The sequence below is a fragment of the Myotis lucifugus genome, unplaced genomic scaffold (assembly GCF_000147115.1).
Source record: "Myotis lucifugus unplaced genomic scaffold, Myoluc2.0 scaffold_65, whole genome shotgun sequence".
Classification (NCBI taxonomy): Eukaryota; Metazoa; Chordata; class Mammalia; order Chiroptera; family Vespertilionidae; genus Myotis; species Myotis lucifugus.
This window is the reverse complement of record NW_005871113.1, coordinates 4,074,655-4,099,634: the sequence shown is the minus strand read 5'-3', so window position 1 is coordinate 4,099,634 and position 24,980 is coordinate 4,074,655. Positions and strand designations below refer to the sequence as shown.

Below are 24,980 nucleotides of genomic sequence, written 5' to 3'. Positions count from 1 at the left end.
AGTTTGCCAACCTTTCGGACCTCATGGACCACCAGTTGGCGACCGCTGCTTTAGAAATACTTTTTTTCTTCATTTTTGTACACAGAGGCTTGATAATAGAATCTATTTGCAAAACAAATAGTTGGGGGGAGGGGGGCAGGGGAAGAACTCCAAAGACACCCAAACTAAATGTCTCAGCTAAAAACAGGGACTACAAGTCTTATCTGAAATATACTGAGATAATGGAACTGATACCCTGCGGCAGCCTCTGGCATATAATTTATGTCTTAATTCTCAATGATAGTGTCAAAGACAACTTATATTCACTTGCATTTGTGTTAGTTTTAAAATCATTAAAAAATCAAATTTATTTTTATGCAAGTATTGTATGCACATAATTAAAAGAATCAAATGTATAAGGCTTATGTCAACCACAAAAAGTCAGTTCCTTTGCCTACTTCCCTTTCCTAGGTTCATTCACAAAGTTTACTACTTTCCACTCTCTTAGCTGTTTTTCCCCTAACCAGAGTAATATCCAAAGTGTGCTAGCTCTTGATTCAGCTATTTTAGAGATGAGGCACTGATGTCCCATTGTGATAAACATTTCATTCCCAAACATTCCCATTTCACTGCTGATATTCAGACGGTCACACATTACCAGAGCAAAATTAACTTCTGGGCTAGTCGGGGCAGAAGCTTCCTCAGTGCCCTCTCCAGGCCGACCTGCCTGCTCTAGTTCCTGTGCTGGCACACCCTGGCCTTCCCCAGGACCCAGCAGCTAAGGGGGCCCTCCAGAACTCCACCACAGTGCTGGGACCACTACCCGTTCTGACTGTCCAGTGCCTGTGCTGTATTCATCAATTCCCAATCCTCTGACCTTCCCAATATAACTGTCCCAATTTCCTACTGAATTCATATTTAGGATGTTCATTATTATGTTTATACAAATATTGTTCACTGTGGAGTCAATCTGTAACTATGATTACATTTTTCTTGTACAGCTTTCTACTTTTACTGTAATGAATAAATGCCTGATTTTTTTTTTTAATTCACTTCTTTGGACACATGAATACAGACTGCTCTAACTATGGAGTGAAACTTTGGACTTGCTGAGGGACTTCAAGTTTCAGCTGTCTGTCTGGGGGTTTTAAAATAGGACAAACTTGCCCTCGCTGGTGTTTCTAAGTGGTTAGAGCATCAGGCTGTGCACCAAAGGTTCTCGGGTTCGATTCTCAGCCAAGAGCACATACCTGGGTTGTAGGTTTGATCTTAGCCCTAGTCAGGGCGCGTGTGGGAAGTAACCAATCGATGTGTCTCTCTCACATTGATATTTCTCTTCTTTCTCTTTCTCTCTCCCTTCCTCCCCCTGCTCCCTTCCACTCTCTCTTAAAAAAAAAAAAAAAATCAATGAAAAAATTAATCTTCAGGTGAGAATTAACAAAAAATTAAAATAAAATAGAACAAAATTTTTTTAATTATAAAAATTTCCAGATACAAGAATATATCTATCACACAGACCCAATGTTATCAAGATTTTTACCACATTTGCTTAAGCTATCCCTTTTCCTTTTCCTTTTGCTGACATATTTCAGAGCAAGTCCAAGACATCAAGTTCATTAAACAATATACATCTCAATATGTATCATTTTTAAAAGAGAAATTTTCTTTTATAATCATAATGCAATTATCTAATCTAGGAGAATTAATAATTCTTTTGTTTGAAGGCTTTTGGAGTGAAATAATTCATACAGAATTATATACTATAAAAACACTGCCTTAGAATAGCAATATTCTGTAGACTCAAACAATTTAAAAATGAAATTTAGTATGTTCTGAAATGCAAGGTACTGAGCTACCATTCAACTAAAGCTGGGTTCAAAAGTTCCTAAGACAACTCTTAAAAAAAAACACAGTATAAAGATTTTAGTCATTGCACATTATTTTAATAAAAAACAAACTGCTTTATACAAATATACAGATCTCAAATTGTAACATTAAAATACAGAATACCATAAAGTGGCTATGTAAGTTTTCCTAATTGAGACAGACTTTCTGTCACATTTTGACATTTATGATTATTAACACATAATAAACACAAGAAGTATAGATTTCCAACCTCATGATTAATAAATTCCTTTGAAAATGAATGAAGGTACAATCATCAAAAGGGGAAACAGTTGGCAAGTTAGATAGCCCTGCCTACATTGTGTTAATGTGAGTAAAAGACACAGCAGGAGCTATAAGGAACTGTAGTTAAATATTTGAAGTAGGGGCAATATAGCTTTCTCAGACTTCTACCAATGATTATATCCTTGATATATAAACATCCTTAAATATAAAATAGTTCAGTATGATTACATCTATATTTATTCCACATGACAATTTCTTAATGTATTACTCTGATGTATATTTTTGAACTGGAGTCATATACAAAGAAATAATGAGAAATCCTTAAAAAATATTATTCACAAGTCAAATTATGCTTAAAAATTAAAAGGTCTATGGAAAACAAAGTGTGGGCAAGAAATATTGGGAGAAATTCTTCCACAAATAATAGCTGTCTTGTCTTATAACACAAAATAAAAACAAAACTTCCTACAATTAAACTCACAGACCTAAATTAGCTGAACTAGAGTGACAAAGTCAAAGCTAGTCTTTCATTTGCACATTCATTTGATAAAACAATCACATTGAAAACAAAAAAACACCAAAAAAACAAAAACAAAAACCCTCCATGTGTTCCTGTGCAGAACTGGTGATTCCTCTCAGCATTTAAATGAAGACAACTGTTACACAGCTCTTTTTTAAAGAAAGCAGTATATCCAGGAAACTGACAGAATGTTATTCATAAAATTCCATAAAAGCTGTAAAGCAGCCAAGAGTTGATGGCATTTAAGGACAGTAAAAGATTGTACTGTTTATACTCATTGATGGGCTTTGTGCCAACATTTAAAACTATGCTTTTCATCGACTACAGACGAAACATTGAGGAAATACAATATTACATCATACCCCAGGACAGTTATTACATCTGTATAAAGAAATCACTAAAGAGTTACTTGTTATTTTAAATGAAGTTCTGTCTAGGCATCAGACTTTAATCTAAATGCTGACAGTGCCTAATTTCAACTCCCGAGATAAACAAAAATAGCTTACGTATCAAGATAAATTCTCTTTGGCCGCAATGGATACCATTTTCTCTGGGGGCAGTCTTTAGTTTGCTTTCTTTTCAGTACCACGTCAGTGGTTTTGCTGGTAGAAGTCTCTGTTGGTGTGGTTTCTATTTGTGTTATAAAGCTCTCAGGTTTAACATCTGGCTCCCTATAACAACTGGAAAAGACTTCTTGGTGGATTCTCTGGAGTTGGATAACAGGCTGCATCTTCAAAACTTGGGAAAATCCATCTCCTTGTTCAATTAATGCAGGCAAGGACTTAAAAAAGTAAACAAACAATAATACTCAAAATTAATCTCAGGTTGAAACAGAAACACACAACTGCTGGCCTGATTGCCCCTAACCGCCTCTACCTCGGCTGCTGCCACTTTGTGGCTTTGTCTGGAAAATGTCCGGTCTAATTAGCATATTACCCTTTTATTAGTATAGAAAATATTAAGACTCCAATTTGATATGCTATATACTATAGTGGTTAACAATATAAGCTCTGGAGCCAAATAACCAGAGTTTAAATCCTGGCTGAGTTACTTATTTGGGCAATCTAGTTAGCCTCTCTGTGCCTCAGTTTCTTCAGCTGTAAAATAGGGAAATAGCAGTACCTATCTCATAGGGTTATTGGAAGGATAATGAGGTAATATATGTAAAGCAGTTAAATGGCACCTGATCCATGCTAAATGCTCACTAAATGTTAGCTGATATTATTATCCGAAATCATTTGTTGGACTGCTAACTCTCAGAACTCAAAAATATAACCAACCTTTAAAGAAGCCAGGTATAATACTGGCACACAATAGGTATCTAATAAGTGGTAGTTATTCTGAATCTCACTGTTGCTTAATTAAGTCATTAATGACCTATTTTTAAAACTACTAAGAATTCCTATTACAATAGACTAAAACACATATGGCTGCTAAAAGCAAATACCTAGCTACAGATTTTGTTCATTTTATAATTTTTTAGCATATAGCTTTTACCTTCATGGCTTCACTGATCTCCTTAGCTACTGTTTCTCCTCTGCATCTCAAATTTTCCACACGAGAGGCTGCAAAGAAACCGCCAAACAGTATTTTACATTTTTAAATCTAATAACATCATAAAACACACGCAGATGCTACCTAGATAAACATCTGTCAGGACTATTCACCTTAGTTCAAGCTTTCTTAGGATAGTTTATAATCTATTAAAACAAGTGTCCTTTTAAATTTATCTAGATACATAAGACTAAGAACATAAGAACAGTAGAGTAAAAGAAATAGTTATACACATAAGATGATAGACAAGAAGAGTTGTATTATGAATAGTCTTAACACTGTGACTCCAGAAGAAAGCATGTTTGTCCCATATATTATTTACCATTATGTTTAACATCTTCAAGCCCTATCATCACATTTAAAATAAACATGGGCTAATATTTGATATTTATACTATTCTGAATTTTATAAAAATAAAACATATTTGGACTTTAGAATTTGTATTCACACTGCATCAAAGATACCTAAATGGAACTTCTGGAATAGATTGTCGGTAGTATATTAATTTTTCTTTTCTTCTTTGATGCTTTTCTAATTCCAAATACATTTTCTTTTCTTTTAATCTCTGTTATAAATGTTCACGGCTACTTCATAACAGACCTGCATATTCAGGGATAAAACCTAAAACTCCAAGAGAAACCAGAAATGTGAAAAATCATTCCATTATGAAATTGTCTACAAATTAGTTTTTAGTCACTAGAAATTTCCTTTTTATTTCCAGTGTCCTGACCGGGAATCAAACCTGAGACCCTCTGGTGCACAGGAGGACACTCTAACCAACTGAGCCATATCAGCCAGGGCAGAAATTTCATAAAGTCTAGGCAAACAAGTACATAACTATGTTAGAAGGACTATAACTTTATCAGCTTCAAGAGACTGGCAAATAAGTCAAGAAAATAATTTCTTTCATAGCTGCTATTTTCCTTTTCTGACTTTCCTTAGCTCAAAAAAGTGAGAACACTTCTAGAAAAAAAGGAAATGAATAGTAAAAGCAAATGAGAGAAAGTAGGCACTCAAAGTTGAAAGCAGGCCCTGAAAGAGCAGGCACTCAAAGGTAACATGATGGGCTCAAGAAAGGGTTCTTAACCATTTTTGTTACCAGAAATTTCTTTTGAAATCCAATGAAGCCTATAGACCCCTTCTCAGAATACTTTTTTAATGTACTGGTTTTTAAAATTGATATATAATTTACATACAGTGAAATATATATCTTAAGTTTAGCATTCAATCACCTTTAACAAATATATACCAGGATGGACATTTCCATCACTCCAGAAAATTCTTCTGTTCCCCTTCCCCAGTCAACCTTCTCTATAGGAAGCAACCATTCATGTGATTTCTATCATTATACATTAGTTTTGCTTACTCTAGAATTTCAGACTGTTTTAAAATAAAATTTAAAAATATGATTATTTAAAAGTTCTGCCCTGATCGGTTTGGCTCAGTGGATAGAGCGTCGGCCTGCGGACTCAAGGGTCCCGGGTTCAATTCCGGTCAGGGGCATGTACCTTGGTTGCAGGCGCATCCCCAGTGGGGAGTGTGCAGGAGGCAGCTGATCGGTGTTTCTCTCTCATCGATGTTTCTGACTCTATCCCTCTCCCTTCCTCTCTGTAAAAAAATCAATAAAATATATATTTTTTAAAAAGTTGTATATGTAACATGTGTCCCTTTACTAATGATTTAAATAACATCATCAAGTGGCAGGTCTAATAATTACTGTAAAATGAAAATAATAAGTATAAACAATATTGTGAAGTATCTGCAACAGCTGAAATTGAAAATATCTGTGGCTTCTAGTAGCAAAAAAAGTTACAGGTATGGCTAGTATCACCACCATTTCCTGCATTCTAAATGGAAAGGAAATGCTAAATTTCAGTTTGAGGTTAGTAAAAATAGCAATGTAATTTTTTTCCTACCCAAGCCTATAGTCCCCTATATTCTAATAATTATATTTATTGTACACATGAAAATGCAATGGGCATATTACTTGAAAATATATCTAACACACTGTTTAAAAATAAATTTATCCTGTTTCCCAACTATGCAGACACTCCGCATTCTAGAGCAAGGTAGTTACATGTGTTTATGTGTAGGTGTGGATATAAAGTCATTAAGCTGAGCACTGTATGTACACCCTAATACAGTATATACATGCATACACATAATAACGAACAAAATCTTTTTAAATATTTACTCTAGAAAATTGTCCTACTTATATGTATAGGGCAAGACAATCATATTCTTCTTCATTGTTATTGCATGGTTTACAAAAGAATCTATCATCCAAGGTATCCTTAATTTTTTAAAAACACGTGCTACTTTTTAATTGTCTATAAACCCACACTGATGGACAACAACAGCTGTTCTCCATCTGCTGCACAAGCAATGACAATGTAAAAAGTACCAAGAGTAGTTTGGGTTTGTGTGTAAAAAGGAGTCAGGCTCCAGGTTTAGATAATTATAAACATATGTTCACACATAAATGTCTGGTGGAATATTCTAAAGTTGTGCTGGACATATAAGACATTCAGTATTCTTATCTCTTGACTACAAAATGCTAGCTGTACCCCCCTATTACTGTGGTTAACCAAACACTTTCCAACCCCCACTTTTTCAAAATATATTTTTATTGATTTCAGAGAGGAAAGAGAGATAGCAACATCAATGATGAGAGAGAATCATTGATTGGCTGCCTCTTGCACGCCCCCTACTGGGGATCGAGCCTGCCACCCGGGCATGTATCCTTGACAAGAATCGAACCCGGGACCCTTCAGTCCACAGGCCCCACTTTTCCAAAAGGACCACTAGGGGGCAGTACTGCCTCCAGTGAGAATCAAGCTGTTCATTATCAGAACTTGCTTGGGAACAAGAACCTCATTCTCTCAACCTTGGACTCCCCAGTGTGAACACAGTGCTTGGCATGTAAAGTGCTCCATGTGTATGATGGACAAGGCTATGACAGAGGGTTCTGTGGAGGCACAAAGGAGGGTGAGGTCAATCCAACAGGGGAATTGAAAGGAGTAAAAGCTTTACAGGTGTTACAAAGAGAGTCACCTTAAACAGATTTGGTGCTGGAGGCTAGAGAGGAGGCGGGGTAGGAGGTAAGGTGGGAGAGGAAGTGCTATACCAAAACAAGGGAATAAATCAAGAAAGAAGAAAACACAGGAACCAGGAAACATGATTCAAAACATTAGAGAAGGAAAGGAAATTCCCAGGGTGATGAGGAAAGGAACAGACAGGATATAAGTTTTGCACCAGGCCTAGAGAGCAACCAGTCCAGATTAGAACAGGAAGACAAAAGGCTCCCAGAGGAATACCTCAAGAAAAAGAAAAAGGTTTTAAAAATGGATTTGATGGATAACCTGAAGTGTTTACCACAGTGAGAGGAATTTTACAGTCCTATCGGAGTGTACAGGAAAGAATTGATAGACACGAAAGCAAACAAAGCAAAAAGAAAACTAAAGCAATTAACATTACAAATATTAATACTGCTGTTCTTATGTTTTTGTTTTTTTTATAAAGGGAGAGATTAAAAGTGAAGCTAATCAGTATAGATTATTCTTTTGAGAAATTAGGTGTCAAAAAGAAAAAGAGTTCAGAGAAGAGAAACACAATGGCATGAAAACTTTCCCTAACTGATCCTCTGACAGCCCATCCCTATAGTAGTATGAGCTGGCATACACTGTCAATCAATCTGATGTAATACCTTTAGCAACCCTGTGAGGCAAGCAGGTTTCATCAACCTCCTTTTATAGATAAGGAAACAAGCTGCAAGAGCTGAAAAATGTACCCAGAATTGAATAGAAGTGGAACCATACTTTCTAGAATCCAAAACACTTGCTCTTCTATATTCTATAAATAACTTTCCAAAACATCACTTTGTCAAAAATCATACTCTACTCATAAGAATAAAATCTAAAAGTGGTCAAAAATCAGCTCCAACATAATGAAATCCTCTTTTTTTAAAAATATGTTTTTATTGATTTCAGAGAGGACGGGAGAGGAAGAGAGAGATAGAAACATCAATGATGAAAGAATCATTGATCTGCTGACTCCTGCACACCCCCTATGGAAATTGAGCCCACAACCAGGAATGTGCCCTTGACCAAAATCAAACCCAGGACCCTTCAGTCTGCAAGTTGACACTCTGTCCACTGAGCCAAACCAGTTATGGCATGAAAACCTCTTGAAATAAAAACATATTATGCCTAGTAAAGAATTAAAAATAGAACAATTCTATAGTTAAATCTATTTTAACTATTAATATTACAGTATGTTTAAGTTAAGTGAATTAAATTCCTTTAATTGAAAACTAAAAAGAATCAATAATTTTAAGAATAAAACCAAATACACAAAGATTAAAAATATAGTATATAAAGGGGAGAAAAACAAATACAAAAATGATCACTAAATATGTGACTGTTATCTGTAAATGCATCAAAAAAACATTTTCCAACATTAATATTTGCTTCAGAAATTTCAAAATATATAAACTTTTCACTCACTCTCTCAAGATTATTTTGTAACTAGTAAGAACATATAGATACTCCTGATATACAAACACTTAACTCAAGACTATCTCCATGCCAATGGCTGGTCACTGCCCTGAAAGAGATGGAGCCACACACATTCCCAATGGCTTTCTCTCCACAGCCTTGATGGGAATATCTTCATGGCACCACTATTTACCCTCTCATCATACACAAAGGTGTTTAGGGATCCCAAATCCTATTTAGACAACATGTAGTAGAACTAATGTGCATCTAAAATGGGAAATTCCTAATATTTTTCATCACAAATATAGTAGTTCAGCTACTTGATATGTTAAACAGGTCTTTAAAGGTTGGCCTAGAAACTTATCCATTTATAATACCACTAGAGGCCTGGTGCATGAAATTTGTGCACTGGGGTGGGGGGGCCCTCAGCCTGGCCTGCACCCTCTCACAGTCTGGACAACCCAGGGGGATGTCCGCCTGCTGGCTTAGGCCCACTCCCTGTGTCCCCCTAGCAGTCCAGGACCACTCGCTCCTTACCGCCCACCCGCTCGCTGCTCCTTAGCACTGCCTTGGAGGCGGGAGAGGCTCCCACCACCACCACTGCGCTCACCAGCCATAAGCCTGGTTTTGGCTGAGCGGTGTCCCCCAGGCGGTCAGTGCACACCAGTCGTTCTGGTCGTTCCGCCGTAATGGTTGCTTAGGCTTCTAGTATATAGATAGATTTGTGTTTTTCAGGGGGAAATGCATTTCAAATTCCAAAGCTCAGGTTAATTATGAATTCTTGAAACATTACAATTTGTAAGTGGGTGGCTACCTGTAAAAATGCTGGCAGTGGCTTAAGCAAGTTGGCATTGTTAGGAAGAAGAGGAACTGGCTCTTAAGTCCTCTGTTTATAGGGTCAGCAAAAGAACTGGAAGTATCATCAAGTCTACTGTAGAGAAACTTAAAATAGCTCCTTGTCATCACTACATGTTTAGTGAAGGACGAGGGGGAAAAGTCTCTTTAATTAACTTCAAAGAACATTTTGAAAAAGAAGACAATATGGGAGCAATTATTAGTTTTATTAGTAGGATCACAAAAGATTATGAAAACTCATCCTATTGGTAGACAGCTAATCAGAAGATTGATGCAAGGATATTAAAAAAACAAGTTTGTTCTTTAAAATGTGGAAGTTAAGCACCCTTGAAGATACTGCCTTCCCTAGTCACTGGCTTTCTAAAACATAGGGAAATGAAAAAGTGGAAGTGAAAGATTGAGTAATCAACCTAGTTTTGCTTTCAGGTCACTGGACTGACTAAACTAGGAAACATAAAATTCCAAAAGCCTGCAAAAATTCAGAAATTCATCAAAAAAGTATTAACTGAGTGCTTCCTTTCTATTTCCAATGTATTTTAGAGCATGAGTGAGCAAGCATGTACATGAGCAGACATAACATAGAATGGCTGGCTTGTACTGGTTCTAAAGGAGTAACTAAAAGCATAAGAACCGTAAAGAGTAAAGCAGCATCCCTGGTAAAAATGAAACCAAAAATTGAGCTGTGATTTATGACTTTCTGGAAGATAACCCTACGCTACAACTTAAACAGATCTGTAGCAGGTGTGTAACCTTCTGCATCCGCTCCCACCTGCACCCCACCAGCTCCTTCAGTACTGTATCTCTCTTAAGGCACCAAAGACTTTCAAACTCCTAGTTGTGTTATCTAGCCTAAGCCTTATCCTGTAATGCTCTTTCCCTCTATTCCCTCCACTACAGCCTCAGTGGTCTTTTGTTCCATAAATATTCAAGCCCATTCTTGATGCAGAAACTTGTTCTAGCTCTTCTCTCTAACTGAAAAGCTCTTCCTCTTGTCACAAGATAAATTCCTTCTTGTTACTTCCTCAGAAAAGTGTTTCCCATACCTAAACAACCACTCTAGTGCTGATATTATTTATTTTTAGATGTGTTTATACTCTTCTGTTCCCACGAGAATGTAAGATCCATAGAGCAAGGATCTTGTCTGTGTTGGCCACCACTATATCCTCCACATTGAGAACAGTTCTGGCCTATAGCAGACACTCAATAAACATACAGACTATGTAGATGAAGAGTGGTCATTCAGTATTTATTGAGCATGGTGCCATATGCTGGCTACATAATGCAAACTCAAGTAAGAAAGCTCACGGACCTTTCAGTTTTGTGAGAGACCATAAGCAAGGGAACACACAAATACTTGCATATTGTAACAAATGCTATTAAGGAAATAAGTGTTATGATTGAGAATTGAGGAGAGGCTATTTTAATTAGGGTGGTTAGAGCAAAAAGGAACGTGCCTGAAATGAATTTGGAGAGGTAGGTGGGAGCCATGTAAGGGGAATACCAAGAAGTTTGAAGTTTACTGTATATTTTAAAATTGGAAGCTTTTAGGATTTTAAGCAGAGAATGAAAGCTGATTTGTGTTTTTAAAAGTATCTTAGACTTCTAGTCAAGTTGACTTGAGGTTCACAAACTCACCATCTTTTTCCAAAACATCATTGAATGAATACAGAAAATTTCAAAAGAATATCGCAAGTATACACACAGTTAATATTTCTATGAACAAAAACAAAAAAAAGAAAAGTATAGTAAATCAGTTAAGTCAAATATCATGCCCACAGACATGCACCCTAGGCTTAAACAATTTTGTGGATGAATCTTATCCCCTCTTTGAAAAAAACAAATAACCTCTACGTTTACAAACTGTCTTATGAGAGCATGAATACGAAGGATCCACTCAGCTTGAGGATAGTGGTTACTTCTGAAGAGGGAGTGGAATGGGATGGTGGAGGGCTACAAACAAAGTTTCAGCCATATCCATACCTTTTAGTTCCTGAAAAGGTCTGAAGTAAGCTTGGCAAAATGTGAACAGCCCTCAAGTATGAGTGGTAGGTACAAAGATGCCATTATGTTGTACTCCATATTTTCTATGTTTGATATATTTGAAATAATTTTTAAAAAATCAATTGTGCCTGATGTCTGCACAATGAAATGGAAGAGAGCAAGAGTGAAACAGGAAGCCCTTCTAGAAAGCATGTGTAGAAATCCTGGCTAGAGTAATGGTGACCGAGGCTCAAGGTGATAATGAGATGAAGTAGATTAAAGTAAGATTATATTTCCATGGAATAATTTGTGGAACTTATTGATAGACTGGATATGAGGAGCTCAGAAGAGGAAAAAATCAAGGTTAACTTATGGCTAAAGCAATGTGTACATGAAGGTGCCATTTTATCCAACGGAGAAAACTGGGAAAGGAACCAGTTAGAGGGCACGATAGAATCCTATTTTATGTTCATCTCCTATTTCTTCCACTCAGACATAAGCTCTTTATGGGGAGCATCTGTCTACTTTACCTTACCTCTGTATTCCCTAAAGTTCCTAACATAACTATGCCAAACCAATGTTATACAATATACACTGCCTATGTTCAGTTGCTCCTCTGTATCTGGGATTCTACATCCATGGATGAAAAAAAGTTACATTGTTGCTGATATGTACGATGTAGTTAGGCGAGTGATAATTGTGTCTGTACTAAACATGTATGGACTTTTTTTCTCATTACTCCCTAAGCAATACAGTATAACAATTATTTACACAGCACTTACATTGTATTAGATATAATAAGAAATTTAGAGATAAATTATACAGAAGGATGTGAGTAGATTATGTAAAGGATTTACGCATCTGTGGATTTTTATATCTGTGGGGGTCCTGGAACCAATCCTCCCAGTAGGGAAGACTATATTGTTTTGAAAACCAGACAACCTTTTTAAAAAGTATCAGCTTTCAAAAACATTTGATATCACTTAATAGTCTAGTAACAAAAAGAAACTTTCAAGAAGTTCCAATAAGTTTTCTCATGCAGCTTATTTAGATTTTTATGTTCCATATAAATTTGTTTTCCACATTAAGCCATTTTAATTAATTTCATATGATTTTACCAGCTAGATGCATTATAAGCTATGCAATATTAAAAGGCAAACCATTGTAAATGGGATAAAATTTATAATAGGGTTATTATTACATAGCATCTCCTTACCAATTACTATTCATGTATTTTAGTTATACAGAGCCCCTTATCTCATATGATTCGTAAGCGACCTCAAATAAGTAGGCAGGAACGTTTCTGTAATATTTAGAGTTGGTATTCACACCGAAAGCATTAGGTCCCTTATCATAAGGAAACTAATGCTTGAAGTGACTTGTCCAAGGGTGTACAGCAAGCTAATATAACTGCAAGCTAATTTTGCTGTGCTTAAAGAGCTGATGCTATTCTAAGCTTATAGACATTATGAAAATGTATAATGACCCAATCTCCTCAAAATTTACCCAGAAGATAGACTCTAATTATTTCTTTGCTTACTTTTGAAGTCAGAATCATATGATACAGAGATTTTTCTAATACAATTACTGGAATAGTAGGAATAAAATCAAGTAGACCTTCAAGGGATCATTAAAGCAAATCTGTTTTCCTTCCTAAGATAAAAAGGTCACCAAGTTTCATTAGAGGGAATTAACTGTGTCTAAAAAGTCATAATACTTGAGAATATTATGATACCACAAGTTTCGATTCTTATTTTTATGTTGCTCAAAACCAAAACAAGTATATTTCAACCACTGCATTTGGCAACTATCCCTTTTTGGTGAACCATGACAACTAAGCATTAAGTCTAGGTCAATTTTTATCTCAAACACAGTGAATGCTGTGATTTTAAGCACTTTCAGAGTATCTTTATGCTTGTATTTCCCCTTTGTAATTTATTCCATTAACTTGGGGGGTTTTGGGGAGGGCAAGGAGACCTTCTGGTAGCTCAGAATTCAACAAAAGTAAGGTCCTCAAAGCCATACATATAACTATCCCTTACAAATTAATCAGGTCTTAACAATTTTTTTAATACCTCAGAAGCAGTACTTTTGCATGTCATAAGTAAATTCCAAAAGGTTTCTTAGGAAAATTGTTACAAATTTTTAAATGTGAGAATGGAGCCACTTAAAAATATAATGATCCCACATTTTTAGCAATGCCCTTGTTTCTGGGTTTACATAACTTTGTATCAATTTGATTTCTCTGTTTTAGAGGATGGATCTAAATGGAAACAGAATTGAGTTGAAAGGTGTAATAAGTGTACATCTCTTCTTAAGTTCAACATTGTATTTTTAGTGGATTTTATTTTGTAAAGAATAAAAACCAATGAAGGCGACACTGGGAAGTGACACCATGAGTACTTCAATAGTTTAACTCTGGCCATAGTGCAAAGTTAGAGATGGGAGAGTATTATAATAAAAGTTAGAGACTGGAAAGCTGTTATAATAGTCTAGGTCAGGAGAAAGCTTTATAAAGCCCAGATTTCTGGGTCCTATTCCTAGAGATTCTAAGTCAGTAGGTTTAGAGCAACTTCTCATATCCTTAGTAAAGAGCTAAACATGGCTGTCTGGTAGTGAGTTGGAACATCAAAGGGAAGATACCCTTGATGCTGACACCTTTAAATGAGTATCAGGAACCCATAAAAGTTACAAGCTAATTCTGCATTTTTACCACAAATAAACAGACTCACCTGGATCAGGGTCATATTTTAGGTCCAATGGGCGTACAACAGGGTGGTATTCCTTCTAAACATAATATAAATTAAAACAGATTTAATTTCACCACTTAATGCCTCATATAAACATTTTCTTCAGCTAATGTAAGCAAATATACTATTAGTTGTACCATTCTTTTGCCCCCCAAAAAACCTCCCAAAATGAAATCCTGCAATCTGTAGGAAAGGGAGAGGAAAAGAAAAGATCAATCTAAGTCTGAACTATACCTTTTATAGTATTGCTACCTACTGCATACACTAAGAAATTACACCATAAAAAAATTTAAGACAAGCAATCAAGCAAATTAAAGGCACAGAGACTACATTTTTTGTTTCAAGTACTAGGTAGTCTCCAAATTATGAGTGAACTGTTTTTCAAAAAGTTCACTTTAAGACAAAGGTTTGGAACTCAGAACTCATATTCCCACAGAAACTGTTTTTAAAAGTGGCTGCCACTGCCATGTCAGCACATTAAAGCCTATATATCCTGTGATACACTAGGACTACAGTAGCAGAATTACAGGAACAGGATCCACAATTCAGGCAAAAAGAAAGAGGAAAATCCTCCTTACTCTTGCCCAAAGCTAGCAAGAGCCAAAAAGGTTTTTTAAAAAGCTGTCTTGGGAGCTGGGGACTGGAGGTGGTGGTGGAGGGACTGAGCAAGAGAAAAAAGAAGCTGTCTTAGAATAGAAGTAATCCTGTTATTTGCAGATTTTTAATATTTCCTACAACTTTTGTGATATGCTATGTTTATACAGTTTTGGTAATATTATTATATTTAAAATCTTTTTTATTGAAATATTAATGTTTACTGCATGTAACATTATTATACTTAAAATCGTTTTTCTTGAAAACAAAAAAAAATAATAAATAAAAAATAAATTTTAAAAAAGAAGCTGTCTTGCCCTAGCCGGTTTGGCTCGGTGGATAGAGCATCAGCCTGCAGACTGAAGGGTCCCAGGTTCAATTCCGGTCAAGGGCACATGCCCGGGGTTGCAGGCTCGATCCCCAGTGGGAGCGTGCAGGAGGCAGCCGATCAATGATTCTCTCTCTTCATTGATGTCTCTCTCTCTCTCTCTCCCCCGCTTCCTCTCTGAAATCAATAAAAATATATGTTTAAGAAAAGTGGAGTCCATGTCCTCTCTTTAAAAATTAAAAAATAAAACAAATAAAAATTAAAAAAGAAACTGTCTTTACTATCTTCACCCCATCTGTTTTGCATCACTTTTAAACTTCCACAGCAGTACCTTGATTAGGCCTGCCAACTTTCTTTTTTTTATGCAATACTGATTACTAGGTTATTTTCAGGGAAGGAGGGGTAGTTAATAGGAAAGGAGACACATTTTGAATGTCTTTCCTAAGAAAACTTTAAAAAGGGGGTGGGGAATGAAGTAGAGTATTTCTTTGAAGAATAAGTGCTATAGAAGAAAAAAGGAAAAAATCTGCTTATAAATATTTTTTCTCATAGAATGACTAAAATATTTTAGATAAAGCACCTGCCTTTACTATCTAAAACAATTCCTGAAAGGAATCAAAAGATTTTTATGTAAAGTATGCTCATTTTAAAAACTAAGGGAAAAGAGTATATCACAATGTAAAACAACATGTATTTCTAGCTGTAGAGGCCAAAGCCACTTCCCAGCAAACCTACTTTTGACCCATCATGACTTTGGGAGCTAAACAAATTACACACAATTCATAAAGCAAATTTCAGTATTACGAAAAGGTACTCAGTTTTCACCATGAATTTAACTAAAGGGTCTTCCAAAATATGTACTCATCTATACTTATAATAGGGTAATATGCAAATTGGTCAGGACGCTGTCACATAACGACCAATCAGCAGGAGGGCGGGGCAGCAAGTTACCTGCAGCAGAGAGCTACAGGAGGGTGGAGCAGCGAGCTACTCGAGCACAGATTCGTGTGCAGGGCCACTGGTACACAAATAATATGCTAAACACAAATGACAAATAGAAAGAAAAGCCTTAAAAAATAAATTTCTCCTTTTTTTTCCTTCCTGGTATCAGAATTATAAAGTCATTGTCAATCTTCCATCTTCAAAGTCTATGTTAGTATGTGAGAACAGGAAAAAGTCTTCAAGAGACAAAAACAGTAGTAATTGAAGGAAAAATAAAAATGTCATTTATCTCTACATGAATTCTATACTTTAATTTTTTATTGTAGTAAAACAGACACAACATAAACTTTTTAAAGATACTACTTTAAAGATAAATCATCTTACCAGAATTTCTTGTTTTGCTTTTATAATTTTTATGACACATTCAAGGATCTTTCTGGGATACTGCTTACGTTTCGTGGCTAAGTCTACTATGATTTCATCAAAGTGATCTTCAAGTTCTTTGATATCAGAATCTATTTAAAGAAAAAAACATATCAAAAAAATTCTTAAAACACTGTTTATATTCTACATCAGGGGTCCTCAAACTTTTTAAACAGGGGGCCAGTTCACTGTCCCTCAGACCGTTGGAGGGCAGGACTATAGTTTAAAAAAAACTATGAAAAAATAAATAAATAAATAAAAAAAAAATAAATAAATAAAAACTATGAACAAATTCCTATGCACATTGCACATATCTTATTTTGAAGTAAAAAAAACAAAACGGAAACAAATACAATATTTGTATTTGCATGTGGCCCGCAGGCCGTAGTTTGAGGACCCCTGTTCTACATAGACATGTAATGTAATTAAACTAAATTTAGAAAACACAAAGTAATTAAGGAAAACAAATATGGCAAGTTAGTGGATGCCCTCACTTTGGTGATTGATTCATTCATATATTGAACAATTGATTAATCAGAGAAACCTATTTTTTTTTTAAATACTAAATACTAACTTCTATTATAATACTCTCACAGTTACAGGGGGAAAGAGGCCCCGGCCAGGTAGCTCAGTTGGTTAGAGCATCATCCCAATATGCCAAGGTTGCAGTTCGATCTCAGGTCAAGGCACATACAAGAAGCAACCAATGGCCCTGGCTGGTTTTGCTCAGTGGATAGAGCGTCAGCCTGTGGACTGAAGGGTCCCGAGTTCAAATCCCATCAAGGGCACATGCCTGAGTTGTGGGCTCAATCCCCAGTAGGGGGCATGCAGGAGGCAGCCGATCAATGATTCTCTCATCATTGATATTTCTCTCTCTCTTTCCCTCTCCCATCCTGTCTAAAATCAATAAAAATATTTTTTTTTTAAAAAAAGCAACCAGCAAATGCATAAATGCGTGGAGAAAAAAAAATCAATGTTTCTCTCTCCCTTCCTTTCTCTCTAAAATCAATAATTTTTTTTAAAGTTTTATTAAATACTAAAGGTCATCAGCTTAACTGGTCTTATAGCTTGTGTTCTGCTATGTCAAAGCTTCATTAGTGAGAAGAACCATACATATTTTTTGGAACCCTTTTTAGACACTTCTGATATATATCAGCATATATTTACATATTGGGTAGAGATAACTGAGGTGCAGTATGGCCTTTCATTTATGTAACAAATATTAAGTCCAACTAAATTACTTATTTTGAAGATTATTAAAAGAGATATGGTCATTTCTTACTTTGAAAAGTCATTTAAATAAGCAGCCTCCCCTAAATTTTAATTTATCCATTTGAAAAGTTTAATCACTAACCTGAAAGGAAGAATGTACTATTCAGCTAAAAAATAAAAAATAAAAAATAAAGTCTCCCAGCTAAATCTTCTATGTAGGGAAGAAAATGGTTTCATAGCGCCACCTAATGATAAAGCTATAAAAGTGAAATGTATAAACAATTTGAGCAGGGAAGAGTCATTAATCCAACAAATATTTAGTGGGTGCCTACTGTGTGTCAAGCTAAGTGTTAAAAACATGGTAATGAGAAAAAAATATAGTCCCTGCTTTCAAGGAACTTACATTTTAATTTTTAAATATGCCTGGTCAATCATCCTAAAATCAAGTCCACTCAGGGTAGTTAAGGGGCAGAAAAGAAGTTGCTTTTACTTATATGTATATTCCTATGTTCCCTATATTCATTCATTTGCTCATTCATTTGTTTGTCCACTCATTTATACAATGATCTCAGGGAATAAAATAGACAAAAACCTCTGCCCTTGTGAAGCTTACTTATTGCTTCTATGTATCAAGATCAGATACAAATCCTATTAATTCTATCTGCTGAACATCTCTTGCACCTTTTTCTTTCTCTCCTTTCCCACTGTCATGGGCAGATCTTCACGGTATTATGCTGTACTACTGCAATAACCTCCCTAAGGTTCGCCTGCCTTGAATTTTTCCCTTCTCCAATTCATGCGCACACAGAGCCAGGAGTTAGCTAGGAGTTAGCTTTCGTGTAAGTTCTACTTTAAAAGCCTTCACCAGCCCTGGCCGGTTTGGCTCAGTGAAGGGTCCCAGGTTCGATTCCAGTCAAGGGCACATGCCTGGATTTCGGGCTCGGTCTAACGTGCAGGAGGCAGCCAATCAATGATTCCCTCTCATCATTGATGTTTCCGTCTCTCTCTTCCTCTCCCTTCCTCTCTGAAATCAATAAAAATATATTTAAAAAAAAAAAAGCCTTCACCAGTTCCCCATTATCTACAACAGTGGTTCTCAACCTGTGGGTCGCAACCCCTTTGGCGGTCAAATGACCCTTTCACAGGGGTCGCCTAAGACCATCCTGCATATCAGATATTTACATTACGATTCATAACAGTAGCAACATTACAGTTATGAAGTAGCAACGAAAATAATTTTATGATTGGGTCACAACATGAGGAACTGTATTTAAAGGGCCAGAAGGTTGAGAACCACTGACCTACAAGGTAAAGCACAAATTCTTCAGCACATCCTAGAGGGCTCTGTGATCTGGCCCCAACTTATCTTTCTGACCATATCTGCCATTAGTTTTCCCAATTCACTTCTGACCTTTTCAAAACATAGCACTCCTTTGTGCCTCTGCACATGCTGTTTCCTCTCCTTGAAATGTCCTTCCTACTTCCTTTCTGTCTAGCACATTCTCATTTATTACATGCATTTAACAACCTAGTGTGTTTTGTCTACTCCCACTTCCCAAAGAGTATAGTGTCCTTGTCCATTTCCTTCCATTAACGATGAGTTGCTAAATGGTAAGGACCATGTCCTTGCATCTATTTCCCGGCATTTGGCAAAGTGGTTGACATTTATCAAATGCCCATGAAAAAAGCAGATTATAACTATTTTTCCTCACAGTTATAAGGAGGGAAGATATACATACTCCACCCAGGTTACCAACCTGTCAGGAAATATATGTGTTAATCTATAAATTGATTAATCCTATTGCTAAAGGCAGTCTGTGCCAATCAATAAAGCAATTCCAAAGTGACCTTAGAGAAAAAGAGTCAGATAAAGACACAGTAAAGGCTGTATAGCTTGAACTTCTAAATGGTTCTGATGCACTCCCTCTTCCCTACAATTACTCTAATAATATTTGAGAAATCCAATGGTACTGTTTTTAATGTCTTAATACGTAAACCAGAAAGTACATATAGTAACTCTGAGGAGATGACTACTACATAGGGATGTGCAAAAGTAGGCTTATAGTTGTGAGTACACAAAACAGTTTATTCTTGTATTATTATTTATTAATTATTATATTGTTTGTATTACAACTGTAAACCTACTTTTGCCTATCCCTTTAATAATCCCAAGTCTTCTGGGCAAAGTATTATCTCAATATTGAGAAAAAAATTACAACCACAGAGGGTTATTTGATGGGCTTGGAATCAGCTCAAGGGTATCTGAATAATCAGAACAGTTAAAAGTGGTATTAAACTATGCTGGTCAGATCTCTATAATATCACTATGGGGAAAGACAAAACACGCTGGCCCACTTCTTCAGGACACTGCTGAAGAATTGTGCTTCTTTTCCCACACTGATCATTATTTTTCTACTGAATTTTTTCTTCCTACACTGAACATTTTCTTTCTACCAAAAACTTGGATTTCTTTAGATATGTCAATAACATTAGTTGGGGTACAATCAAGCCTGCTTTGGACCAGGCAAATGTTCTGTCTTTTTAAGGAGGTCTCTTTAAATATTGATCTCATACTTGACATAGTATTCTTATAGTTTAACTTCACATTTCTAAGGGTACTTCACTGTCTAAGGATCACTTGTAAACAACAACTTGATTCATAAGGTATTAATCATAGGAATTCTCTGGGCCTTTTTCTTCATCTGGGGATAGTTTCACAGTATTTTCCAAGCAACTATTGACAAGGGTACTTTTAAAGATTGATCTGAAAGTCTCGTTGAGATGCCAGCAGAAATATAAAGATCAAGGTACCTACTATGTTGTTTTCCTCAGATTACAACCAATAGTCTTCTAGATTAGTTTTCTCTCCCCCCTCCTAGTAAAATACATTTTAAAGAGAAGTAACACTGAAAATGAGGACTCAAAATAAAATAGCTACAAAAATAACTCAGAAATTAGCAACCAAAGGAGAAAGTTACATCACTTACCCCTGAAACAATCATCTGAAGCTTCTTGCCATGCCTGCCCATTAATGCTGACATTCTCTTGCACAGCAGATTCAAAAGTCTGCAATACATTCACAATAGTAATGTCACTAAAAGTAACTTTAAATACTGAATTTAAACATTTTGGCAAGATAATCTGTTTGTTTTTTGTTAATCCTTGCTGAGGATATTTTTTCCATTGATTGCTAGAATGGAAGGGAAAGAAGGTGGGAAGAGAAAGAAACACTGATGTGAGAGAGACACATGGATTGGTTGCCTCCCAACATGCCCCAACTGGGGGCGGGGATCACACCTGCAACCCAGGTACGTGCCACCCTTGACTGGAATCAAACCCTTTGGTGTGTAGGCCAACACTCTAACCACTGAGCAATGCCTGCCAGGGCATAGTTTCAGATTTGTGAAAGAGAATATTTAAAAAGTAGCAGACTAGCCTATTAGTATACTATTTTCAATGAAGATTCCATTGCAATTAATTCTACCTACACTTTCACTGATAGCCATTAAGCTACCTATGAGATAATTCAATCCAAAATTTCAGAATATTCTTTCAAACAAAAATATATATACTTCTTGAATGAAATAAAAAAATAAAAGCTAACAAATTTAGGCTCAGTTGAATCTCAAGAGTGTAAGTACTACATATGCTGTGAATGAACGTCATTGTTAACAAGAAGAAAAATATATATGCTTAAAAGAAAGTGAAATTATGTCTGCTTTATAAAGGACTGTATTTTTTAGAGATGTATACTGAAATATGTAGGATGAAATCACATGACATCTCGAATTTGTGTGAAAATAAGAAGTAACAAATTTTTGATAACTGTTAAATTTGGTGATGGATATATGGGTGTTCACTGTACTAGTCTATTTTTTTGTAGGGAAAGGCAGAGAGGGTTGGTGGGTAGGAGGTAATCAACCAAAGACCTTATATGCATATATGCATAACCCATGGACACAGATAATAGGGTGCTGAAGGCCTGGGGCAGGAGTGGGGGGTGAGGGCAGGCTGGAGGGAGTCAATGGGGGAAAAAAGGGACATATATAATACTTTCAACAATAAAGAATTATTTTTTTAAATGTTAATACATTAAAAAATAAAGGACTGCCCTGGCCAGTGTTGCTCAATGGTATCAGCCTGCAAACTTAAGGGTCAGGGGTTCAATTCACTTCCCAGCCCTGTTCGGGGCATGTGCAGGAGGCAACCAATCAATGTTTCTCTCTCACATCGATGCTTCTCTCTCTCTTGCCCCCCCCACCCCCACCTCCACTCTTTTTCAATGGTAAAAAAAAACCCTAGGGTGAGAATTAACAAAAACTAAAAGAAAATAAAAGATTAAAGGAATATGGAAGCACCACTAAAATTCTGAATGCACATTCCCTATTATCTAACAACTAGAGGCCTGGTGCACAAATTCATGCAGGGGTAGGGTCCCTAGACCTGGCCGGAGATCAGGGCCGATCTGTGGGGCGACCGGCAGGGCAATCAGGAGGCCCCTGCTGGCACCCACCTTGGCCAGCCTGGCGCCACCCCCGCCCCTCACCGCTGCTGGTTGCCTCCCTCTGCGCAGCAACTGGCAGGGTGGACAGGGGGCCCCCACTAGCACCCACCTTGGCTGGCCTGGGGCCTGCAGGCTGGGGACAGCTCCTGTGTTGAGCATCTGCCCCTTGGTGGTCAGTGCGCATCATAGCGACCGGTCATCTCATTATATAGGATGAGAATAGTCCTTTAGGTTAGGATACATTGCTAGAAGTGAAATCCTAATATAATAAAAAGCTAATATGCAAATGACCAAACAGCTGAACGACTGGTCGCTATGATGCACACTGACCACCAAGGGGCAGACACTCATCGCAGGAGCTGCCCCCTGGTGGTCAGTGCGCTCCCACAGGGGAGCACTGCTCAGCCAGAAACTGGGCTCACAGCTGGCGAGCGTAGTGGCGGGAGCCTCTCCCACCTCCACAGCGGCGCTAAGGATCCTTCGGGGATCCCAGACTGCGAGAGGTCACAGGCAAGGCTGAGGGTCCCCCTTCCCCTGCCCCAGTGCACAAATGTCATGCACCGGGCCTCTAGTAAGAACATAAAGAGGATGCACTAGGAATGTTTATTTTAGCACTGTTTGAAATTATAAAATACTGAGGAGAAAAATCACAAAATTTAAATTCAAAATTAGAAGAATGGTTAAATATTCAATATATCCATACCATGCAATACTTAAAAAGAACGAAGTATATTTGTACATAATATTGACAGACATGTTTGGTAAAAGAAAAAAAAAATGGGGGAGAGCAGGTTGCTAACAATATATCAGCATGACACTTAATGTTTAAAACAAAACAAAAAACAGAGAGGGGGTGAGAGAGAGATGTAAAACCATAAAGAAGGGTGTAGAAGGATTATAACCTCTATGGACCCTCCAAAATAGTAAATTCTTTCCAGGAAAGAAGAGGGATGGGGAAGGGAAATTCAAAGGCTTTGCTTTATGTTATTTTTTTTTTTTTACAATGAGGATATATTTGGTATTTTGTATAATTGAAAATAAGCATAAATCAAATAATGCATAATTATGAGATAAAGTACATTATTTTACACTTTAAAATTTTTATAAAGTAAAATATTTACTTTATATGTCAACTTCCAAGGATTACCTGGGAATACAAATTGTCATTGTAGTACTGGCACAATTGTACCAATACTATTTTTTTTAAGAAAACCTGTTACTATATTATGTGGTTTTAGACAGAGGTACATGAACATAATTAAAGCCTCTGCCTTTTATTTGTTCTCCTATTTAAAATAAAACACAAGTCGACTCCCTTGGTCGTTTACCTTCGAAGTTCCCAGAAAGGGGAAACCTCTAAGATCGTTACACAATAAAACAGTCTCCTTCCCAAAAAACCACTGAGAGCGTCTATTCTTCCCTTGGTTACAGGAGGGAATAAGAGCCACTGTTTACACAAAACGGGAACACAGCACAACTCGGGGAGGATTTCTTCATTCGCCTTCCACTTCACCTTTATTTTTATTGTTTGCATTGTGATCATTCACGCTCACAGGTGTGCTGCACTTAAAATTTTTAAGCTTTTTTTTTCCTACATATAAAATGTGTGCTTTGTTATGACAGCCACCAATCCCTCCATTTGTTGTACCTTTCCCCTAAAAAAAAAACAAACAAAAAAAACCTATCTTCAAAGGCTTTATTTACAAAATATTTGAGAAAGGAAGGGGAAATATGCTCTAAGGGCCAGTTATGATCTTAGGAGAAGTTTAAAATCAAGACAGCTTCCTTATCTAGTTTAGACTTATAGGGGAGACGTTTTCACTCTCTTCACAAGATATTCTTTAAAAAACAGGCAAAAGGAAAGGCCAAAAGCTAGCCTGGTGCCCGACTGACTTCCAGGATTCCCGTTCCTGGAGAAATCCTCCCGGAGTCTGCGTGCACGCGAACCGGGAGCTGCCAGGCCTTGAAAGGCGGCTCATCCCAAAGAAGATGAGCTGTCCGTTTCGGACACCAAATGCGAAAAGCTGGGCACTAACAAAAGCACGAAAAATATCTCCTTCGGGTTTTTAAAATTATTATTATTAAATTAAAACGCTATCTTGGTCATAGTGGGTTAAGTAAAACATGTTATTGCCGTTAATTTCACCTGTCTTTTCTAACTTTTAATAAGTTACCTACATAGCTCGCCTTGTTCTTTTCTATTGGGCAGCGTGGGTCTCTCTAGGTAACTAATGCCCGGCGGCCACTAGATCTATTTCGTCCCCTCGCGCTCCTCGGGCTGCTCTTCCTGAGCGTGGGCACCGCTAACTCTGCCCGCGCAGCCTCTCGAGCCCCGAGACCGGGGAAGAGGGTGAAACGACAAGTGCCGGCTACTGGGCCCGTACCCACTGCGCGTCTCGCAGCGCGGGCTCCCGAATCTCCTCCGGCAGCGCGTCCCCGAGCTGTCGCACGAAGCGGCCGCACAGTTCCACCAGCTCCAGCACGGCCTGCTTCGAGGTGCAGCGCACGCGGAAGTCCTCGCGGGGAGTGGCGGGGCCCGGGGTGCGGTCTTCTGTCCCGGCCGCTCGCTCCCCGTCCCGCGGAGGCGAAAGGCTCACCAACTCGGGAGCCCCCGCCATTTTCCAGTTTAAAGCGGGGGCGGGAACTCTGGGAGCGGAAGCGAGTGCCACCGGGGGAAAGTGTCCGGGTGCAGCCGGAAACTCAGAGCGCCGCC

The 24,980-nt window shown here is 37.3% G+C and overlaps 1 protein-coding gene across 4 annotated transcripts; it reads right to left on the bottom strand.

Moving 5' to 3' along the window:
• Positions 1–1,900: 1,900 nt before the first annotated feature.
• NSL1 (NSL1, MIS12 kinetochore complex component) lies at positions 1,901–24,972 on the bottom strand. Of its 4 annotated transcripts, XR_002829555.1 has the most exons (7): positions 24,652–24,972; positions 20,751–20,829; positions 16,513–16,643; positions 14,247–14,301; positions 11,170–11,247; positions 4,127–4,194; positions 3,398–3,410 (listed from the first exon to the last, which is right to left on the bottom strand). XR_002829555.1 is itself a non-coding variant. In XM_006089889.3 (6 exons), exons 1-6 carry the CDS (start codon positions 24,883–24,885, stop codon positions 3,132–3,134), a joined length of 846 nt encoding a protein of 281 aa, XP_006089951.1. In that variant the 5' UTR covers positions 24,886–24,966; the 3' UTR covers positions 1,901–3,131. The 4 variants fall into 4 exon arrangements, 2 of the variants coding, with proteins under 2 accessions (XP_006089951.1, XP_014312330.1); XM_006089889.3 differs by lacking the exon at positions 11,170–11,247 and having other exon boundaries at positions 1,901–3,410; positions 24,652–24,966; XR_001348458.2 differs by lacking the exons at positions 3,398–3,410; positions 11,170–11,247 and adding an exon at positions 4,648–4,804.
• Positions 24,973–24,980: the final 8 nt, after the last annotated feature.